At 40.0% G+C, this 21,646-nt stretch overlaps 1 protein-coding gene across 1 annotated transcript in view; it reads left to right on the top strand.

The window, feature by feature from the left end:
• LOC122562067 (probable ATP-dependent RNA helicase DDX41) overlaps positions 1 to 21,646 on the top strand; it is a 45,623-nt gene that overhangs the window by 2,898 nt on the left and 21,079 nt on the right. The window contains exons 2-9 of the mRNA XM_043714545.1: positions 49 to 126; positions 3,212 to 3,368; positions 4,673 to 4,747; positions 7,522 to 7,582; positions 12,867 to 13,003; positions 16,841 to 16,913; positions 17,698 to 17,851; positions 20,168 to 20,304. Of these exons, the coding sequence (XP_043570480.1) occupies positions 49 to 126; positions 3,212 to 3,368; positions 4,673 to 4,747; positions 7,522 to 7,582; positions 12,867 to 13,003; positions 16,841 to 16,913; positions 17,698 to 17,851; positions 20,168 to 20,304 (872 nt within the window). The remainder of the gene's footprint in view (positions 1 to 48; positions 127 to 3,211; positions 3,369 to 4,672; positions 4,748 to 7,521; positions 7,583 to 12,866; positions 13,004 to 16,840; positions 16,914 to 17,697; positions 17,852 to 20,167; positions 20,305 to 21,646) is intronic.

Here is a 21,646-nt window from a genome sequence, read left to right as displayed (position 1 = left end):
AGGAGTAACTGCTTTATCTATCTTGTGACAGGCTATCTTGTGTTACAGCGTACGCTGCCAGAGGATGAGGAAGAAGAGGAGCAATACGTTCCATACGTTCCTGTCAAGCAGAGGAAACAACAGTTGGTGAGTGTTCCGTGGATTTGTGAGACTTGAGTCTGAGCAGAATAATTTTATGAAGCTTGACTTTCTCTTACTATTATGTGGTTTCTTTCTTATCATTCCAACTTCAATGTTTTTTTTGGTATGCTGAGGAGATAGCAATTTCCTCTAACATCTATTGAAATTGAACCCTTTTGATCTGACATCATACTGATGAAACTGTAAAACAAATTTTTCAAACCATATACCCACTTTCAGGGCCAAGTAGATGAGGTGAGAAAATAGCCAAACAGCTACCAAGTTCAAGATTATGTTGCAAAGCCCTGAAAACTTCAGTCGCGAGAGGGAGAGGGCTAGGGAGAGATTAGAGTTCACAGAAGATTTTACACAGAGGAGAGTCATTCGACCTGTTATGTCCATGCCCCCTCTCTGTAAGAACAATTCAGCTGATCTCATTCCCTTACCCTATCCCCTGCCATTTTTTTTCCTCTTCAGATAGTTATCCACTTCCCTTATAAAAGCCATTACTTAATCTGCCTCCACCATACTCGTGGGTAGTATATTCCAGAATCTTGCCTCTTGCTGTTTAAAATAAAAATGTTTCCTTCATATTGGCTTTTATATTTTCTTTCCACATTGTGTCTGTGTCCTCCAATTTTCTCCGTATTGACTCTGCTGAAACCCCTTGTGATTTTGAACATTTCTATTAAATCTTCTCTCTAAATTCTTCATGGACACAAAGCTCAGGTTCTTCCTTCTATCCACATAATTGTACCGTCTTAACACCCTTGGATGTGTTGCCAAATTCCGAATTAATTAGCAAATTTATAGAATTGGATCCTATTTACCAACCTCTGAGAGACAGGACCGGAAATGATATCATCGACCACAACAAACCAAGACAGATAAATAGCAAGCAGGGCAGAGTACTGGGGGATCATTGATGATGTTGCCTAGCATGGTGACGAAACGTTTGAGAACAAATCTACAACCTAATTTACCTACATATACTGTTAACCTCCCGAATACTGCACCCCTTTGAGAATTGTACCCTTCAGTTGTTTTGCCTAATCTTATCCTTTACCCAAACATATGATTAAATTTAAATTTAATCTACTACTTGTTTGTTCATTTCACATCTTGCCCCTGTCCTTTTAGACTCTATGATCTTCACAGTTATGCAGTACTTCCAAGTCTTCTGTGATATACATGAGTCAAACTTCTTCTTGGCACATCCAGTCTAGGTCATAAATATATATCAAGAAAAGGAATGCCCTGACTACTGAACCCTGGGAAATATCATTCCTCCAAACTGAGGAGCAACTTTCCTTTAATTCAAGGACTTTAATCTTACTGACAAAACTCTCATGTTTCTCATTGCTAACAATAGTCTGGTGATAATAACACTAGATTAATAATCTAGAGTATTTCAGTAATGCTGTGTGAATGTGTGTTCATATTGTAGTAGCAGGGGTGATTTAAACCGATAAGTGAAGGATTCTGGAGTAAGGTCGAAGACTCAATAAGAATTATCGTGAGATTAATGGTTTGTTGTAAAAGTCCATCTTGTCCACTAGTGCTGTTCAAGTAGTGGAAGAAATCAGTGTCCTTTCTCAGTCAAGCCTACATATGTACCTATATGGCAATATGGTTGACTTTGAACTGCCCTTGAAATGGCTGAGCAAGCAACTCAGTTGTTAACTGTTGATCTTTTCAGAAAAAAAATCAGAAGAGAATAAAACTGGAAGACTTGCCTGTCATTGATTTTGGCACCAGAAACAGTAAAGTACACATTTCTCGTCAACCTTATATTGCCCTCCAGACTAAATCCATCGACTTGTGTATTGCAAGGATCGTTTCACAAACTGGCCAAGAAACATTGTCATATTCATTGAATACTAACATGCAGACTCAGTCCATCATTACCATTCCCAGCATGTGATGTCCCAATTATGGGGCAGTCCTAGCAGAGGGGGCAGTATGGAGATATAAGAGTCAGGAGGGAGTTATCTTGGGAGTCCAAAACATTTGGCTCTGGACCCCATGAAGTCTCATGGCTTCAGGTCAAACATGGCAAGGAAGTCTCCTGATTACCATCTGCGATTTTCCCTCAGCTAAGGAATTAGTAATCCTCTATGTTGACCGTCAACCAGAAGAAATATTGAAGGTGCTGAATGCAGTATGTGTGGTGATTAGGTGAGAATAACATCATATTTCAATATGATGTTCTCCAGTGTTGAATAGACTCTCACTGGGATCCTCTGAAAAATGTGTGGCTCTGAGCTCCAGTGAGTCAACAGGTTGTTGTCAGGAGAAACACACCTTCCTGTCAAACCATGTACCCATTGCATAGAATGGAACTTGGATCCACTGTGTGGAATGCTTGCCCTTGGACATGGTACAACAAAGATTTACTGGGTTTAGAGAGTTTCACTGTGATGAAAGGTTGAGTAAATTTGAGTGATCTTGTTGAAACAAAGAATGTTTTGGTGAGTTGAGAGGTTGTTTCTCCCAGCTGGGAAATCTAAAACATGAGTTGCCAAAAAGATTGCCATTCAAATCTAAATGTTAACTGCTTATCTCTCCACAGTTGCTGCCACCCGAGTGAGTTTCTCCAGCATTTTCTTGTCTTTACCTCCGATCTCCAGCGTCCATAGCACTTTGCTTTTATTCTCAGACATTGGGACACAGTGAGGCAATAAAACTTTTCTTTACTTGAAGGGTTATAAATCCTTATCATTCTGTACCTCAGAGGGTTGTGGATACTTGTTCAGTGTACTCAAAGGGCCATGTAATCCACTTCTCTGATTTCTTACGTTGTTCTGTTCTTAGGTTTGTTTGTGTGCATATAGTGCAAGGAGGGTAACTTTGGTTTCTTGTTTAGCCAGTACTGTTATTGTTCCTAAATGTTGATCAATCGGTTTTTTTTTGGACTGACTTCTAAAGATTGCAGTGCAATGCTCAAGTGGGCTTTGAAATATATAGATCTGAAATGAGTGATAGGAAAAACCATTGGGTAAAATAGTCCGTGGAACATGAATATCATGTGATGGTTTGACTCTGTTCCTTTCTGCTGGTTGGAAACTGATAGTTTTCTATGTGCAACCAGATGGAGAAGCTGGTGCGGATACGTAGGAAAGTTGCCCTGGATGATAATCAGGACAGTGACAGCGACCTCAAAGAGGATGATGGCGATGGCCCTCTGGGACCACGGTCCAATATCAGCCTGCTAGACCAACACCAGCAGTTGAAAGAGAAGGCAGAAGGTACAGCATTTCTATCCCACTAAACATGTCAAGCAGACTTTGGGAAATGTATATTCTGTCGGAGGAAGAGTTGGTCTCAATGATCAACTTGACATTCAGTCTTTCATGCAATGTAAGATTTGGGCAGTTTAACGCTCAGTGTGATATGGGCCAGACAGTCTGACAGTCAGCTTGGGAATTGGAGCAGTCTGTCACCAAACATAGGGGCAGTCGGATGTCCACGATGGGAGCTGGGGCAGTCCGACATTGTGTTTGATGTGAGAGAATGAACACTGACTGCAGGATATAGATGCACACAGTGCAGAGTCTCCACCAAGATAACTACCACTAAAAGTGCACTCATCCCATTTTCCTGCAGTTGTCCATGTTATTAAATGTTATCATAGAATGCCTACAGTGTGAAAGTGAGCCATTTGACCCATTAAGTCCACACTCACTCTCCCAGACCCACCTCATCCCTGTAACCCTCCATTTCTCATGGCAAACCTATCTGACTCCCCTGGAAAGTTTGGTCAATTTAGCATGGCCAATCCACCCAACTTGCACATCTTTGGATGATGGGAGGAAAATAGAGCACCAAGAGGAAACACAAGCAGACATGAGGAGAATATGCAAACTCCACATAGGCAGTTGCTTGAAGGTGGAATTGAACACCGGTCACTGTGAGGCAGCAGTGTAAACCACTGAGACACCGTGTTACCCTCTTTTTAAGGCAGTCAGGAATTATTTCAAGTGCTCATCCAAATATTTTTTAGATGTTCTAAAGTTTCTGGCCTCCACTACCTTCCCAGGCTGTGCATTCCAGATTCACCTTCTGAACAAAATTGTTTCTTCCAAAAACCCCTCTGTATCTCCTGCCCCATCGCCTTGACTGATGCCTTCTCATGATTGATCCCTCAATCAAGAGAAACAGATGCTCTCTATTTACTCTGTGCATACTCCTCATATATACCTCAATCATGTCCCAATGATATGGGGTAGTCTGACACTGAGTGCGGAACGTGATACATCCCAATACTCAGCTTTTCAGTGCAACACTGCACAGTATGGGGCACTTCAGTAGGGACTGTGGATAAGGGCCAATCTGAGACATTGCAGGATTTAGGCCAGTCTGGCGTCAATAGTGGGATCTGTGGCATTCCAGCAAGAGCTATGGGTTATTTGGCTGTCTGTCACTGACTGTGGGGGTGGATGTAGTTTAAGAACAATTCAATGAGGGTAGCATTAAATTCACACTTTTTTTTCATGATGTCGAAGGTTTTGAATCTGGATTGAAGATGCCTGCTCACAATTCTGTTTTGCAGCACGTAAAGAATCTGCTAAAGAGAAACGATTAAAAGAGGAGGAGAAAATTCTGGAGAGTGTTGCTGAAGGCAGAGGTCAGTTTAATTGTTGTAACATTTGGAAAATGAATGTCTCATCAAATTAACACAGTTGATTGTCTGTGTTAATGTTTATGTTCTTTCCACTCTTGACTCCATTTTCAGCAGTCTCCCTTGATTCCCACCTTGCTTCCATATCTCCCTATTTTCACCTGCCTCCATCCAGTTCTGTTTCAAAAAAAAAGTGGAAAACCGAAGAGTTTGTGTCCCCTGGAGTTCTCCTGACAGACTCATGAAGCTCTGGAATTCCAGTTTGTTAAATGTTTTTCTCAAATGTAATGACAACAAACTGCATATGACTGACTGTAGAATGGAAACTTAAGGATGTTATCAAGATTCTTTGAGATTCATGCATGTTTGAAATTCCAATTTTAGAGTAAATGTGAAATGCAAGAAAATGAGAGTCTGCCCTGCAGTCTGGGAGGTGGAGAAGGAAAACAAAGAATGTCAGAATAAAACACCTGAGAGAAACAGAGGGCTTTGAAAGGAATTATCACTCTACTCATGAGCAATCACCATTTTGCTTTAACCTAAAGTCTACAGACTAGAAGATCTCATATATATCTATACTGAGATAGTTAATGTCTGATTTAGGGAGGGCAAATTATCTGCTTGGTTTCTTGACCTTGAATGCCATCAGGTTCGCCCTGATGGAATTGTGTCTGATGTGTTGTGTTTGTGCAAGTGTCTGATGAGGATCTATTTCAGACTTACCATTGTTCTTAAATTGTTTAAAGTGTGTTCACTGCTGATTTGTGTGACCAGGATTTGGGAGACTTTTCATTTCTTCACTCGTGAGACATGGGCATCGCTGGCTGACCAACACTTATTGCCTAACTCGAGTTGCTCTTGAGAAGGTGGTGGTGAGTTGTCTTCTTACAAGGCTAGTCAGGATGTCTGTTTTTGTGACTGTGCTAATTAGCACAGCAAGATAAAGTAAAGCAAGGCCAGACAGGGAAACTGTGAGCAAGCAGGTAGGTGCTAAGAAAGCACCTGAGATGCTGCAAACTCAAGTTGGTATCTTGTCATCACTGCAGCCTTTTGATGCAAGTTGCTGGTGTACCCTGAAATGCAAATCAATGCTTCCACAGCCAGTGCATATTAACATGGCGATTAAGTTGAGATGAGTTGGCAGCTGGCGAATACAAATATCTATGAAGGAGTAGCACGTTTGTTGATGTCCGAGACCACTGTTGAGATTTTGTTGGCTGATGTGCAACATGGAGGTCATTCAGAGCAAGTGGCAAGCTGAATGCGCTAGATATATGGTCTGCTTTCCTGTCAAGTTTTCTAGATGTTTAACTTGTTTGGCAAGATGAGAACCTGATTGTTAGTAGATGTTAACACCAAAACACAAGGCATTTGACAATCAATAATGACCATTGATTGGTATCTCACACTGCCTAGCGAAAAGCTCACAACAGCACTTGTGAACAGCATTAAGGGTGAAGAGATCATCTTGACATTGTTTAACCTGATTCTGTCATACATGTTGCCAAATTACTCAAACCCATATAAGTTCTGTCTATCGTTTTGTTTTCAGTTTAGCAGTTTGTAATGATAACTTGCTGAAATTTTCATTCTCCAGTCAGTCGCGTACAGTTTGCATTTGAGAAGAGCTTTTCTTGAACCTTTCCAATCTTTCCATTAGCAATGAAGCTAGCACTGAACATAGCAAAATGCCTCTCCCTCACCAAGACAACATACATTATTAATGTTACATCCTTGGACCAATCAGTCACACCTTCAGTTCAATGTTGTAACAGTATATTTGCTTTTGTCACTGCCTGAGATGATGAAATTGCAATTTTATCCACCCAAAAGCTTCGGTCTCATTGATACTTTATTTTCTCAAGTATACTGCCTTTTAATAAGTAACTTTTATAATTTGTTTCTTCTACTAAATTCTGATATACGCATTTACAATAAGTTGCATTTTGCTTCTGTCATCCCATTGATTTAGCTTATCCATATTCCTTGGGAATGATTTCATGTTGATTAGCATCAATTAATTTGGCAACATTTGCAATCTTGTGTAGATGGGACAATTTACCTGCTTCGAGAGACATTTTGCATCTTGTCAGTTAGTTTATTATATGGAGTAGAACCTCTAATTTGTTCTTCTAATTCTGAAGTGTCAGAATATTTTTGTTTGATAAGAAAGATTGTTTTTCCTTTGTGTAGAGTCATATAATTATGTGGCACATAGGGCCATTGAGCCTAGCATCCTGTGCTGCATCTTTTAAACAGCCACTGATTTCTTAGCTCGCTCTTTTTCCTTAGTCCTGCAAAGTTTTCAAAGATATGTCCAATTCATTGTGAAAATGTATTTGTGAATCTGCTTCCATCCATTTTTAAGGCAGTGTAACTCACTGTAATAGATATATCCTGATCATATCTGTGGTTCTTTTGCTGATTTTTTTTTCAGTCTTCTGGTTACTGGTCCTCTTGCCACTGAGAACATTTTTCTATTTTCCCTTGATCAAAATCCCACAATTTTGGATATAGCTGAGAATATCCCCATTTCCTTCCCTGCGAAGAAGATATTGTGGGGCGATAGCTATGCTTGTTGCACAGTTGCTGGGAATGTAAAAATGTACATTTGTTATAGATCATTCTTAGGCTTCAGCTTCTGGAGAACTCGCTTGACCATCAATGCTTTTTTTAAAAAAATGTCTCGACATAATCCTACCACAGCAAATCATGCGTTACATTGCTGAAAGGGAGACATTGGCAAGCTGTCTTAAACAATGTTTTCACTTCTTTTGTAGCATTGATGTCTGTGAAGGAAATGGCCAAGGGCATAACCTATGATGACCCAATCAAAACCAGGTAGGCATCTGTGCTTCCTGATTTGAATTCTACTGTTATTTCTTGCATTGTTAAGAATCTGTAAAATTGTGAAAATCCACTTCTGTGCAAAATACCATTTAAGTTATAAATTTAATATTTGACATAAATTAAATCTGAGATTACACAATACGAAGAAAATGAGCCAATAAGCAAATAGAAGCGCATTTTGTTAGTGAGTTTTAGAAGATGAAGATAAGCAAAGATTAATTAAGGAAAAAGTTAATTGACAAATTTAAGGGGTTGTCATTGATGTTTATGTGGATTTTGAGAAAGTGATGCTAATATATCGGATAATATACTTGTTAAAAACTGCCTCTGCATTCTTCCCCTAATTCCGCACCATGCTATCCAATCTAGCAGGTCCACCCAACCTGGAGCCTGCTAAACTGCAATTTTCCTTCCTCAGTTGTAGTGGGTATGCTCTCCTTGCCCACTTGTTGGAACCCAATCCAGTGGTTTGGCTATTGCTTAGCTTGCTTTACATCCAGCAGGTATGCCCACTTCACTCTTTTAAATGCATTATTCAGCTTCCTCAAACTCAACACTTGTGTCCTAGACCAAAGGCAAGATATGATACTGCTGTTGTGGTCCATCTGTAGTCATGTGTATCCATATCACATGATTGCAGAAATGACCAGGTCACTCTTGGCATATTAGAGCAAGTTGCAGCAATTATACTAACAATGTAGACCTACTTGGTTGAACAAACACTTGTGGTGACAGCCCTAAAAGCATCTGTCCACAAAAGATATCTGAACTAGTGAAAGGATAGCAATAGACTGTTCTTCAGAAATGCTAATTGAACTGAAATTATTGTCATAGGGATATTACAGTCAAACCTTAATTGTTTTGTTTCTTTTGACATTGTGTTCAGCAGAGTGGATTCATTTCCTCCTTTCCACACCTTCATTTATATAATTTTGATGTCTCTATTTCTACTTTCTTGCCATTAGGGCTGTATTTGTCTTTTGCTTTGGGTACCCTCACCATCTTTTTAACTTGCTTCTTCTCCCTCTTTGTTATCTGCATAAAAAATAACATTTTCCAATCCCTTTTAGTTGTGAAGAAGAGTCATATTGAACTCTAATTGGTAACTCTCTTTCTGCAGTTAGGTGCTACCAGAACTGCTGAGATTTTCCAGCATTTTCTGATTTTATTTCCGATTTCCAACATACACAGTACTTTTATTTGAGTAGAAGTTAATCCGGTTGTCTCCAGGATATATGAAATGGAGTGTCTGAGTAATTCAGGACCCTTTTATTACAAACTTTGGTTGTTAATTCAGCTCAAATGAAAGAGGTGCAGCACTCCTTTTTTAGCCAGCTATATGCAGACCACTTCTGCAGCTCTATATTCTACTTGCAAGATGATGAACCTTAGATATGTTCTCTGCACTAGCTTGACCCTGGGACAAACTTCCAAGATTAGATGAGATTACTTACAGTGTGGAAACAGGCCCTTCGGCCCAACAAGTCCACACCGCCCCGCCAAAGCGCAACCCACCCATACCCCTACATTTACCCCTTAACTAACACTACGGGCAATTTAGCATGGCCAATTCACCTGACTTGCACATCTTTGGACTGTGGGAGGAAACCGGAGCACCCGGAGGAAACCCACGCAGACACGGGGAGAACGTGTAAACTCCACACAGTCAGTTGCCTGAGGCAGGAATTGAACCCAGGTCTCTGGCGCTGTGAGGCAGCAGTGCTAACCACTGTGCCACCGTGCCGCCAAGGTCTGCTCTGGGCTGTTTTTCCTCTCTAACCTTAATCCCCTATATCACTGCCTTGCATCCCACCCTTGCCTTTGCCCTCTTCAAAGACCCCTTGTTTCCTTACCCTTCCCTCACATCCCACCTTATGCTTGCCTCCTTGTCCCTTCCCTTTCTTTCCCCTTCTCTTGTTTCCTCCTCCTCGGTTTAGTGAAAAACAAATCGTGTTCTACTAATCCTTTAGAGGTCATTGGGGGAGCAACAAGTGAGCAAGGGTGACTAACAAATTGAACCTGTAGGTGTGGTGTTATTGGATTTCCAAAAGGCATTTGACACATTGCTACATCAAGGGTTACTACTCAAAGTAATGGCTCATATTATGGGAGGTTACATTTATATTTCCCCTCAGGATGACGAATGTTGTTGGCAATGCCAGCATACATTGTCTATCCCAATTGCTCTGGGTAAAGATGATGGTGAGCATCATTCTTGAACTGCTGCAGATGTATGTATACGCATAGGGCTGTTAAGAAGGACGTTTCAGGATTCTGACCTCCATAATAGTGAAGGAAGACAATATAGTTACAAGTTAGGATGATGTCACGTGGACCACTACTTAGATGCAGTGAAGTTCTCATCCATCTGCTGCCCTGTCCTTCTAGGTTGTCGAGGTTGTGGGTTTGAATTTGCTTTTGAAAGAGGTTTGTTGAGTTGGGCAATGCATCTTGAGGATGGCAGGCACTGCTGCTGTTGTGCACTGGTAGTGATGGGAGTGAATGTTGAATGTGGTGGATGAGATAACAAACAAATTGAAGGAAAATATCAAGAATTACATTTGGAACACATTTTCCTATTCATAAACCAACAGAAACATTGGATTCATTAAGTCAGTTAGAAGAAGAATACAACTTGAATGTTTTACTAGCATTTTGTGTTAGTCTCACATTTCCAGCATTTGCAGTATGTTGCTTTTTTTAAAACTCAGTGAGTCATGAGGCTGTATAGATTTGAATACTCAAGAAATTTCATCACAATCCTATGTTTCCTTCTTAATGGTGTCACTGCTCTTGCAAACTTTGGAACAGCTTCTTTAAAATCCTGATTGAGTCTGTGTGATTACATCCATATTGTTAACAGTTTAAAGGAAAATGGTGAAAGGATTGGTATGTTGAATGTGATAGATGGGTAATTAATCAAGTGGGCAATTTGTCCTGCATGGTATTTTTGAGTGTTCTTGGAGCTGCAGCCGTCTCGGCCCGTGAGAGTATTTGAACGGATAAAGGATAGGTTAGCTGGAATAAGATCACTGCAAAGAAAGGCGAGGAGAGTTTTTTTTCTGCAGATGATTATGTTTGCATGAAGTTGATGAAAGGAGACTATTGACCTCCATGACTTTATTTTGGACAATTGCACTGACATGATGTTTTTAATGGAACTGTGTAGGAGGTATAGTTGGTAAGTTTGCAGATGACAGCAAAATTGGAGGTGTAGTGGACAGTGAAGAAAGTTGCATCAGAATGCAATGGGATCTTGATCAGATGGGCCAATGGGCTGAGAATAGCAGACAGAGTTTAATTTTAATGAATATAAGATGCTGCATTATAGAATGACAAATCAGGGCGCAGCCTATTCACTTAATGATAAGGTCCTGGGGAGCGTTGCTGACCAAAGAAACCTTGGAGTGCAGGCTTATAGTTCCTTGAAAGTGGAGGTGCAGGTAGATAGGATAATGGTATGATTGCCTTCATTGGTCAGAGCATTGAGTGTAGGAGTTGAGAGGTCATGTTGCGGTTATACAGGACATTGATTAGGCCACTTTTAGAGTATTCTGTGCAAACTGATCTCCATATAGGAATGATGTTGCTTAACTTGAAAGGGTTCAGAAAAGATTTACAAAAGTGTTCCAGAGTTGGAGGATTTGAGCTATAGGGAGAGGCTGAATAGGCTGGGACTGTTTTCTCTGCAGCATCAGAGGCTGAGGGTTGACCTTATAGAGGTTTATAAAATCATGAGGGGCATGGATAGGGTAAATGGACAAGATTTTTGCCCTGGGGTGGCGGAGTCCAGAACTAGAGGGCATAGGTTTAGAGTGAGAGGAAAAAGATATAAAAGGGACAACTTTTTCACGCAGGGGGTAGTGCGTGTTGGAATGAACTACAAGAGGAAGTGGTGGAGGCTGGTACAATTACAACATTTAAAAGGTATTTGGATGGGTACGTGAATAGGAAGGGTGAAGAGGGATATGGGTGAAGTGCTGGCAATTAGGACTAGGTTAATTTAGGATATCTAGTTGGCATAAATGAGTTGCACCAAAGGGTCTGTTTCCCTGCTGTACATCTCCATAACTGTAATTTTGAATTGTGTGATTGTTTTTATGCAGAAAGATTAAGGCAGGTGATGATTAGTCTGCTCCTAAGCCAGCAAAGTAAACAGCTTGTGAGGCCTTGAGCTTTTTTTTCAAGTTGGAATTGCAGAATGGGTAGGGTCAAGCTCCCACAGAACCAAGATTTTTAGTTTTAGCTTTCAGTCTCAGTTGCTGCTGGGGTGGTGATGCTGGATGTGGAAGCTGTTTTTTGCTTTGTGTGATACAGCTAAAAGCTTGGGTTCTCTTGTTGCTTGAATGACACATGAGACAATCTGTTTTCCTGAATTTGCCTTTGCCAATGGTGTGTTTGTGGGATGTTACTATATTGGAACAGTTACTGGTAAGTAGTTCAATAATGTATTATTATGTTATGTTTTCCAATAAAGCTATTATTCCAATTTCTTCTTTCTTTGTTGGCTTTTAACTTAATGTATGAATGAAGCGTATTTTGCTTCAAAACTGGTGGTTTGATCAGTCGAAATGCATCTGGACTTGCCTTTAAAATGAGAAAATGTTCGGGCCTAGGCTTTCATCTTAATGTTTTGAGGGGGTTTGGTCTGATCCAAGCAATTGGCAATGTCAAAATTCCTTCCTTAATTGAGTATATGCTTAGTGAAGTGCCTTAAGATGTTTTTCTTTGTTATTATTGCAGCTTTAAGGGGAAAATCTGAACCACACTAAAAGGGACATTGTTAAGGTACGAGAGAGATTGGAGCATTTGTTTTATATTACTCCAACATTAATAATAGTTATTATAGTTGGAATATTTTGGTTTCATGATTCTTTACAGTAACAATTTATCCTCCGAGTCTTTAGTAGTTTGTAAAGGATTCTGAATTGCACAGCTGTTTTTTTCCAGAGTGGTAGGTGTCCAGAGCGCACTGCCAGGGGTGGTGGTGGAGGCAGAAAAAGGATATTCTATTCAGATATGACAGGGTGGTTAAAGGACTTCGAGATAAGCACACAAATATTGCAAGGGATGGAAGGATACGAACCACGTGCAGGCAGAAGGGGCTACTTTAATTTGGCATCATGCTCAGTGCAACATTGAGGGCCAACGGGCCCATTCCTATGCTGTGCAGTTCTGTGTTTCAATTTCAAATGCACAGAATTGCATTTGAGTTTGAATGATTGAATTGCCTAATGCAGGCATTGTCACCATTAATGTTGGTATTTCTTTGCAGCTGGAACCCACCACGGTATATACGCAATATGCCCGAAGCCCGCAACGAGCGTGTGCGGAAGAAATACCACATCCTGGTGGAGGGGGAGGGCCTGCCTTGTCCTGTCAAACATTTCAAGGAAATGAAGTTTCCACCAGGTAAGAGTAATTGAAACATTGAGGTGTGGACACAGGGATTGGACCTGGCAGGAAGACGGTTAGAGCTTGAGGTAGAGATCAGGGACTAAGTCTTGCTTTAGGAGAACAGGAGACATTGAGGGAAAATAGCTCAGTCGCTGATGGAGCAGTGAATATGAGCTAAGCAAGGACTGGCAACTAAGAGTTTTACCACCTCAGGATTCCTGCAAGCTACCTTGTCAACAAAGTTTTTTTTAAACCATGTAGTCACTATTGTAAGGCAGGAAATGTACACCTAATATAAGATGTATGCAAATAATAATCTATAGTCATAAGGTTTAAAAAGTTATGTTTTGGGCATAATGTAGGGGTTATGGAATCTGTTCTACAGTTTGCCTACTGCAAACTTGAGTGTTTTGATTAGAACAAAGGTGGTTGGTGATTAAATGGGACCCAAATTGTCTTCGAATCATGGAGATGTACAGCATGGAAACAGACTCTTCGGTCCAACTCATCCATGCCAACCAGATATCGTAACCTACTTGGAAGAAGGTGTACTCTGTGAGACAGTGGCAGCAGTCTTCGAGCTAACAGTCTCTAATGTTCCAGAAAAGTGTTGAGAATATTGGTTTGCAAACAATTGTGCTTCAACCTATCTATTCAGCCCCATGATCTAACAGAGTTTGGGTCTCAGCATCTCTGTCCACATACCAGGGCCATGTGCCTCATGTTACGTTAGTGATAGGCTTTAAGATGGAAAGGATACAGAGGAAGCTAGTGAGATATTAGGTTACAGGCTTCCCGAGAGAGAGAGAAAGCAGTTAGAAGCTGAAAGCCTCTCTGGCTCACTGTGCTGGCAAGTGGTTGGAAGATCGCTTTTGGATTCGACTCCCTTCAGTCATTTGTATGTATTGTGACTGCTACTTCCAAAGATGAAAGGGCAGAAATGAAATTGACCAGGCTCTGTCATTACATTCAGACTGATTCAGCAGTGGTCACCAACTTCCTGATTGCCCAACATTTTGACTTCAGCATTCTGAGATAAGGCGACCATGAGTCAATTTCAAGTAACTACAGACTCCTAGAAAGAATACTTCAGCATAAAAAAGTATTTGGTCAATCTAAATCTAGATTAGATGACAGCAGGTTATAGTCCAATGTGTTTATTTGAAATCACAAGCTTTTGGAGCATTGCCCCTTCGTCAGGAAATGTGCGACAGTAGCACGCAGACACAGACTTTATTGGCAGAGACATCAAAAGATCATTGAAATGGTGTGAGTGGAGTGTTGACAGGCTGAATAATAGTATTATTACTGGCCTGTTGACACTCCATTCACACCACTTCTATGATCTTTTGACCCCTCTGCCAATAAATTCCGTGCCTGTATGCTTATCTCTCACTTCACCTGATGAAGAGACAACACTCCGAAAGCTTGTGATTTCAAATAAACCTGTTGGACCACAACCTGGTGTCGTCTGACTTCTGACCTTGTCCACCCGAGTCCAACACGTGCACTCCACATCCATCTAATTCTAGAATCTGTTCCACTTTGGTTTGTACTGCTTGCAGAGATACAGGATCCAAAATAGAAAAATCAAATTGATGCAGTGAATTAATCAGTCAGGATGCTCACAATATTGGATAATAACGATTGATATTTCAAACTCCAATGCTGGATCATATTCAGGGTGGAACCTAGCTTCAAATGCCAGCTGTCTTCCCAATGACATCAATTCTACCCAAGTGTGAAATGAAGGAATTGAAATCCACCAAATGTTAAAGATTGCAACCCTCTGGAATCTGCCATTTTGCTATACTATTATGTATTGTCTTTAAAAAGTTGTCTGAGTTGGGAATTGTTTCTACAATTCTCATTTTTGCTAGCCACTGCACAGAGTAGATGAAAATGTGTTATAGCTGGAGATCTGTGATGTTGGGAGGCAGTGTGAGAGTAAGCATTTATGGTTAGACTTGTGCCTTGTAATGTTTTACTTATTATGAAGTTTCATTAAGATCCAGACACTAAGCACTTCTCAACCACCTGCTTCTATTGATGAGTGTCTGATTTAAACATCAGTGATGGAAAATTGGTGCCACAGATCAACTGAGATGTTTACTGAAATTTCAACATGTTTGAAACGTATGCAGAAAGACTGGGCACTGCAAAAATTGCATTGTTATCAAATATTTTTGATTTAACTTTTTTTTGAATGGTTTAAGCACTGAAACTGGCCACATAGCTAGTCAAACCCATCCAAACTGTCTGCAAGGTAATTTGGCTTGACACCAACCCTGCCCTTTTCTTGTAGCCCTGCACATTTTCTTTTCCCTTCAGTTACTTATACAATCCTTTAGAAAACCTGGTCGAATCCACCTCCACAGCGTTATGAGACAGCTCATTCCCAATCCTAAACTCTCACCAAGTATAAAGGTTTTTTTTCCCTTTTTATTAATTTGGTATCCTCTGGTTCTCAATCCTTCCATCAATGGGAACAGTTTCTTAACCTAGCTACCGTTCAGTCATGATTTTGGGCATATCTCCTTAATCTTGTTCTCTCTAAGGTATACAACCCCAATCTCTATACAACCCCAACCTATCTATATAACCAAACTTTCTCATTCCTGGAACATGCTTGTTAGATCTTTTCTACAACTCTGTAAAGTTCTTATATCCTTCCTCAAGTACAATACTCTGAATTGATCACAATGCTTGCTTTCATGCCACACCAATGTTTTACAAAGCTTACTTGCTTTGGACTCAATGTCTTTTGTTTATGGCATGCCATTTGCTCTTTTAATCTCAATGTGCCCAACACCTTCAGTGATGTGTAAACAAGTACTCCCAAAGTCTTTTGCTCCTGAAACCCCTTTAGAATTTTATCCCTTTGTTTATATTGCTTCTACCTGTTCTTCCAACTGAAATATACCATTTCACGCAGTTTAAACTTGGAAAATTGGAGCAGGAATTGGTCTTTCAGCCCACCAAGCCTGCTCCAACATTCATCGTGATTGTGGCTAATCCTCCATTTCAACGCTATACTTCTGTTCTCTGCCCATAAAACTTGACACCTGTTGTCTCCAGAAATCTCCATTTCTTTGTTAAACATTTTTATTGAATTGGTTTCCACAGCCTTTTCTGAAATTTCAGAGCTTCATCAAACTCTGGGCAAGAAATTTCTCCTCATTTCAATCCAAAATGGCCTACCTCATAGTCTGAGACTGTGACCTCTCTGTTTTGGTTCCCTGGCCAGGAGAAACATCATCCCTAATTCTATTCTGTAACGCCCTGCCAAAACTTCATTAGTTAAAATGAAATGCCCTCTCATTCTTCTAGATGTTAGTGAATATAGGACTGGTTGACACAATCTGTCCTTATCTGGCAAACGTGCTAACCCAGTTTGGTGAGATTTCATTGCATTTCTTCCACAGCAAGTATATCTTTGCTTATGTAGATGACTAAAACTGCAATTGAAAGCAACTCCAAGTGTGGTCTCATCAAGGTCCTGTACAGCTGCAATAAGACATGCAGTTGTTCCTTAAATACTAGCCATTGCCTATCTGCTGTTATGCCAATTTATTGCAGGCAACTCATTACTCATACCTTTGTAGTTTTCCTTGATTAGTTTTTGGGATTCTAGTTTCTGACTGGACTGCTTCATTTTCCGTTCCAGTGAAGAATTCTATTGCGTTATTGTGAAATATCAAATGATTAAATAACTTTGTGAAATTAGATTTGCACTGATTTTGTGATGTTCCTGTCACTTAGCTATGAATCAAGAAATATGGGGTTTATGCTGTGTAAATCCTGTGTGTCAGCTATACAATTGTGGTAAAATTCTCAGTATTTTCTTTCCAGCAATTTTGAAAGGCTTGAAGAAGAAGGGGATTTTACATCCAACACCCATTCAGATCCAGGGAATTCCAACTGTGTGAGTACTGGAATTTTACAATTGTACGCCCGCTGTGTTAGATATTATTGCTGGCCAACTTACTCGTACCAGCACTGTTTTATTGAGTTGAGGAACTGGATTGGAAATTTGCACTTATGTATCAGCTTGCTTCTGGATCTGTAAACCTCAATGGAAAGCCTTATTCTGGGAATGTGCTCAGTGATGAAGTGAGCTTTCTTGTTTTTTTTTTAAATCTGTTCATGTTCCTGAGCTGTTGAGGTGGGTACTGGAAAATGAGGCAGATCCTCAGCATGCTCCACGATCTCCAGTTTTGAAGTATGTGTGAATAATGATGCAGAAGGCACTGTGCCTGTCCCCTTGTGTCATGAGACATGGAAATTGAAAGTAAAACGATATCATTTGAAAATACATAATTCTTCATACTTTATATAGTTCTAAAAATGTATGATCTTATTAATATCCCCTGCACATCACATGAATCCAGCTCTCAACTATTCAGGAATACATGGTAGGCATTTAAGAAAGCCTCAGCCTCATTTGTTATTTTTGCATATTTTGGCATTTGCGCTTAATCCTGTGTAGTGGAAACTAGCTTTTAGAAATACCGTACAGTAGTTTTGGGTAATCATCCATGGTTACTATTTAATGATCAATATTGCTAAGAGGGCGATGTCTGTGATTAGTGAAGGACAAATTGCAAGACTATTTCTGTGACTTGGCTGGTATAATGAATGCAAGAATTGTGCTGGAGTTTCCTGACTCTGCAGTGTTGGATGTTCTCTCACCTACCTGTCTATTTCAGTTTGGCTGGCAGGGATATGATTGGAATTGCATTCACTGGCTCTGGCAAGACACTGGTGTTCACCCTACCAATGATCATGTTTTGCCAGGAGCAGGAGAAAAGGCTACCATTCTCCAAGAGAGAGGGTCCGTATGGACTTATCATCTGCCCATCTGTAAGTACCACAATGCTCCTTTAGATAGCTCTTTAATTCGTATACTCAGATTTATTTTTAGAGGATCATCAAGTGAAGCAAAATTCACACTGGGGTATATTTAACCTTGTCACTGGGAACATATAATCATGTTAAATGATGTTAGGATGAACTCCTCTCTGAGAAGTATGACAAATGGGAGCAGAAGAGCTGATGACACAATGTTACAGAATAGCCAACACAGAAACTGACTATTCATCCTAACTGGCCTTCATTAGTATTTATACTCCACGTGGATCTCCTGTGCGCAAATGGACTCATCTCAAACATTACGCATAATTTTATATTTTTTTCTTTTGAGTACTGTGCTAGTTTTGGTTTGAAAGCTTCTATGGTAACCTCAACCTTTACATATCATAGGAAATTCCAAATTCCAACCACAATCCACATGAAAGAAACTACTGCTTAGTTCCTACTCCTGTCTTATCCAAGTTGAGCATTGATACACTGATTTTAGAATCATATACCTAGAATTAAATCCTATTTCTTTACATGTTTGCATTTTTAATTGCTGACTTACAAAATTGATTTTAATGATTTGCTCACCTGCATTGTTTGATCTTGATTTGTCCATCTACTGAACTCAGTATTTTACTTAGAAACCGTAGCTAATTACTCCATCCATGCAGCACTTGACTTTAATCAAAATCTCTATCACTTAACCGTCCAGTCTGCAATAGTTCTAATGGTGCCTTGTGTTATGATGCATTCTTCCTTGTGTTATCCGTATCTCCCTTTTGGCATCATTTCTAAATTCTGATAATGTGTACTTATTTGTGAATCAAATTCACAATTATAAATAAGCTGTACTCTTGCTTAGGATCCTGAAGACCCTTATGGAATTATCTACCTCCCTGTAATCTGAATGATTACCTTATATTGCTTTTGATTTTTTTTTTGTCACCTTGTTCTCGCAATTCCAGTAGACATTTGGTAAATACTGGCAGAATTAATTGCTTGAACATGTGAGAGATATGGTAATGCTCTTTCTTCATTTTCCCATCAAATACTTTGACAGCATATACAGTATAGGATGATATATATCCTCTTTGCTACCAAGAATTTTGAGGGTAATATGATTTACTTCAGTCCTTTTATATTTGCCTAAACCTTTGTGAGTACTTTCTCTTGTTGGTCTGGCATTTGTTTTCTATATCAGCCATGGTAAATGAAATCAGGAAGATTAAGAATAGTTAACCAATACTTAACTTTTACAACGAACTGAAAGAAGAGACTTCTGTCACGCCATTGGGTGTGGCTCTGTTGTCCCGATTTCCCCCCCTCAGTCGAATCAAAACACTCAGAGACACTGTATAGTTTTACCTCCTTCATCTTTATTTTGGGTCATGGAGGGGGAGAGAATGATCACCATGTGCATAGAGTAATGAGTTCATGGTCTTCTCTGGAACAGCACTTTCTCAATGAGGAAGTCATTTTACAGGGAGGCGCATCCAGATAAGGCAGTATATGTATTAATTGGGTGACCATTATAATCAACGGATATCATTAACCGAGACCAAACCCTTTACTGTTATACAATGAATGCTCTTAACCTTGTTAATTGAATTCATACGATGGATACCTTTCCCCTTGTTAGCTGGCCCCTTGTATACCGAATGCTTCCAATATTGTTAAATGGTTCTAAGTAATGACTGCTTTTCCATCTTGTTTACCCATTACCCTTGCTTCCAGTACCCCATTGTTAACTGTAAGTTCTTATCTGATCTGAGTCATGTTCAGCTGAACCTCTTCATTCACAAAACTCAGAACTTAACTCTTTACAAGCTGAGATATGCATTCTCAACTTGAAACCAAACCAGAGTCGAAACCTATTAAATCACCCAGAGCCCACCCTAAGGTTACTAATGATTGCATTAAGATTACTCATGGTCTCCACCTTCCTATCCTCAATAGCTTGAGATGTGAAAATCAATATAGATCATTTTGACTTGTGTTGCTTTACAGTCTTTTATGCTGTTATGATTGATATGACATTGCTCAATATTTTGTGAATAGAAATATCTTGACTCACCCAGAGCCCACCCTAAGGTGACTAATGATTGCATTAAGATTACTCATGGTCTCCACCTTCCTATCCTCAATAGCTTGAGGTGTGAAAATCAATATAGATCATTTTGACTTGTGTTGCTTTACAGTCTTTTATGCTGTTATGATTGATATGACATTGCTCAATATTTTGTGAATAGAAATATCTTGACATAAACACCACACACTGACAGATGTACTGAAGCGAGTGTTACTTTCCTTCCCATGCAGAGAGAGTTAGCGAGACAGACCCATGGAATTATCGATTATTATTGCCGCTTGCTGGAAGAAGATGGTTTTCCACAGCTTCGCTGTGCCCTTTGTATCGGTGGCATGTCCATCAAGGAGCAGATGGAAGTTGTCAAGCGGTATGTACTGTGATGTAAGGTGTGTGATTTTTATATAGTTTAATATTTATTTGGATTCTTGAGTTTTGACTAGTGGCAGATACATTTCTTGGCCTCTGAAGGAATTTAATGACTAGCTTTTAAGTATTTCTGTAGCCGTAGATTTTTTAAAAATTCAATATCAGAGTAAGTCTTCAGGGTGAGTAATGGGATTTCTTTACATTGGGAGTGTTTATCATTGAGCAAGGTTACCAATGGCTTTCAGAAAGAAGATTCTCAGTTTTTGGTCTTAAGGGAACAATACTTCTGGAAACATAGAAAACAGGAGCAGGAATGGACCATTCGACGCATTGAGCCTGGTCTGTCATTCAGTAGATTTATGGTTGATCTATGTCAGTGCCATATTCCCACTCTTTTCTTATATCCCTCGATGCCTTTAAAAATCTAATAACTTATAAATCTCCTTGAATACATTCAGTGACTCAGTCTCCACAGTTTTCTGTGGTAGAGAATGGGTTCACTATCAATTTTCCTTATCACAGTCCGAGATAGTTTATCCTTATCCTGAGTTTGTGATCCCTAGTTCTAGACTCCCACCCAGGGAACACACCCCGCCTGCATCTTTTATGCCCAGCCCTATTAGAATTATGCATGTTTCAAAGAGATCCTGTCTCAGCCTTCTAAACTTCAGCCAATAGAGTCCTAGTCAAACTAATCTCTCTTCAAAGAGCAGTCCTGCCATTCTCATGCCCACTAGGTATCAGCTGAGTGAATCACTGCTGCACGCCTTCTATGGCAAGTATATCCTTCCTTAGGTAAGGGGACCAGAATTCCATACAATACTCCAGATGTGATCTCACCAAGTTCTTGCATTACTGCAGCAAGACATCACTACTTCTGAAGACATATACCATTTGCTTTCTTAATTACTTGCTGCACCTGTTTATTTTCTTTGAAGTAGGACATCGCGATACCTTTTTATATCAACACTTTGTATACAACACCATTTAAGCATCCATAGCTTGGAGAAAAATAGCCTTAAAGTTTCAGTTTGTGCAGTTTGCAGAAAACCTGGCTGAAGCTGGATGTGTATAACAGTTGGTAAAAACAATGACTGCAGATGCTCGAAACCAGATTCTGGATTAGTGGTGCTGGAAGAGCACAGCAGTTCAGGCAGCATCCAAGGAGCTTTGAAATCGACGTTTCGGGCAAAAGCCCTTCATCAGGAATAAAGGCAGTGAGCCTGAAACGTGGAGAGATAAGCTAGAGGAGGGGGGGGGTGGGGAGAAAGTAGCATAGAGTACAATGGGTGAGTGGGGTAGGAGATGAAGGTGATAGGTCAGGGAGGAGAGGGTGGAGTGGA

Source organism: Chiloscyllium plagiosum, chromosome 24 (genome assembly GCF_004010195.1).
Source record: "Chiloscyllium plagiosum isolate BGI_BamShark_2017 chromosome 24, ASM401019v2, whole genome shotgun sequence".
Classification (NCBI taxonomy): domain Eukaryota; kingdom Metazoa; phylum Chordata; class Chondrichthyes; order Orectolobiformes; family Hemiscylliidae; genus Chiloscyllium; species Chiloscyllium plagiosum.
The sequence above is the reverse complement of the archived record's forward strand: the minus strand, read 5'-3'. Positions and strand labels throughout refer to the sequence as shown.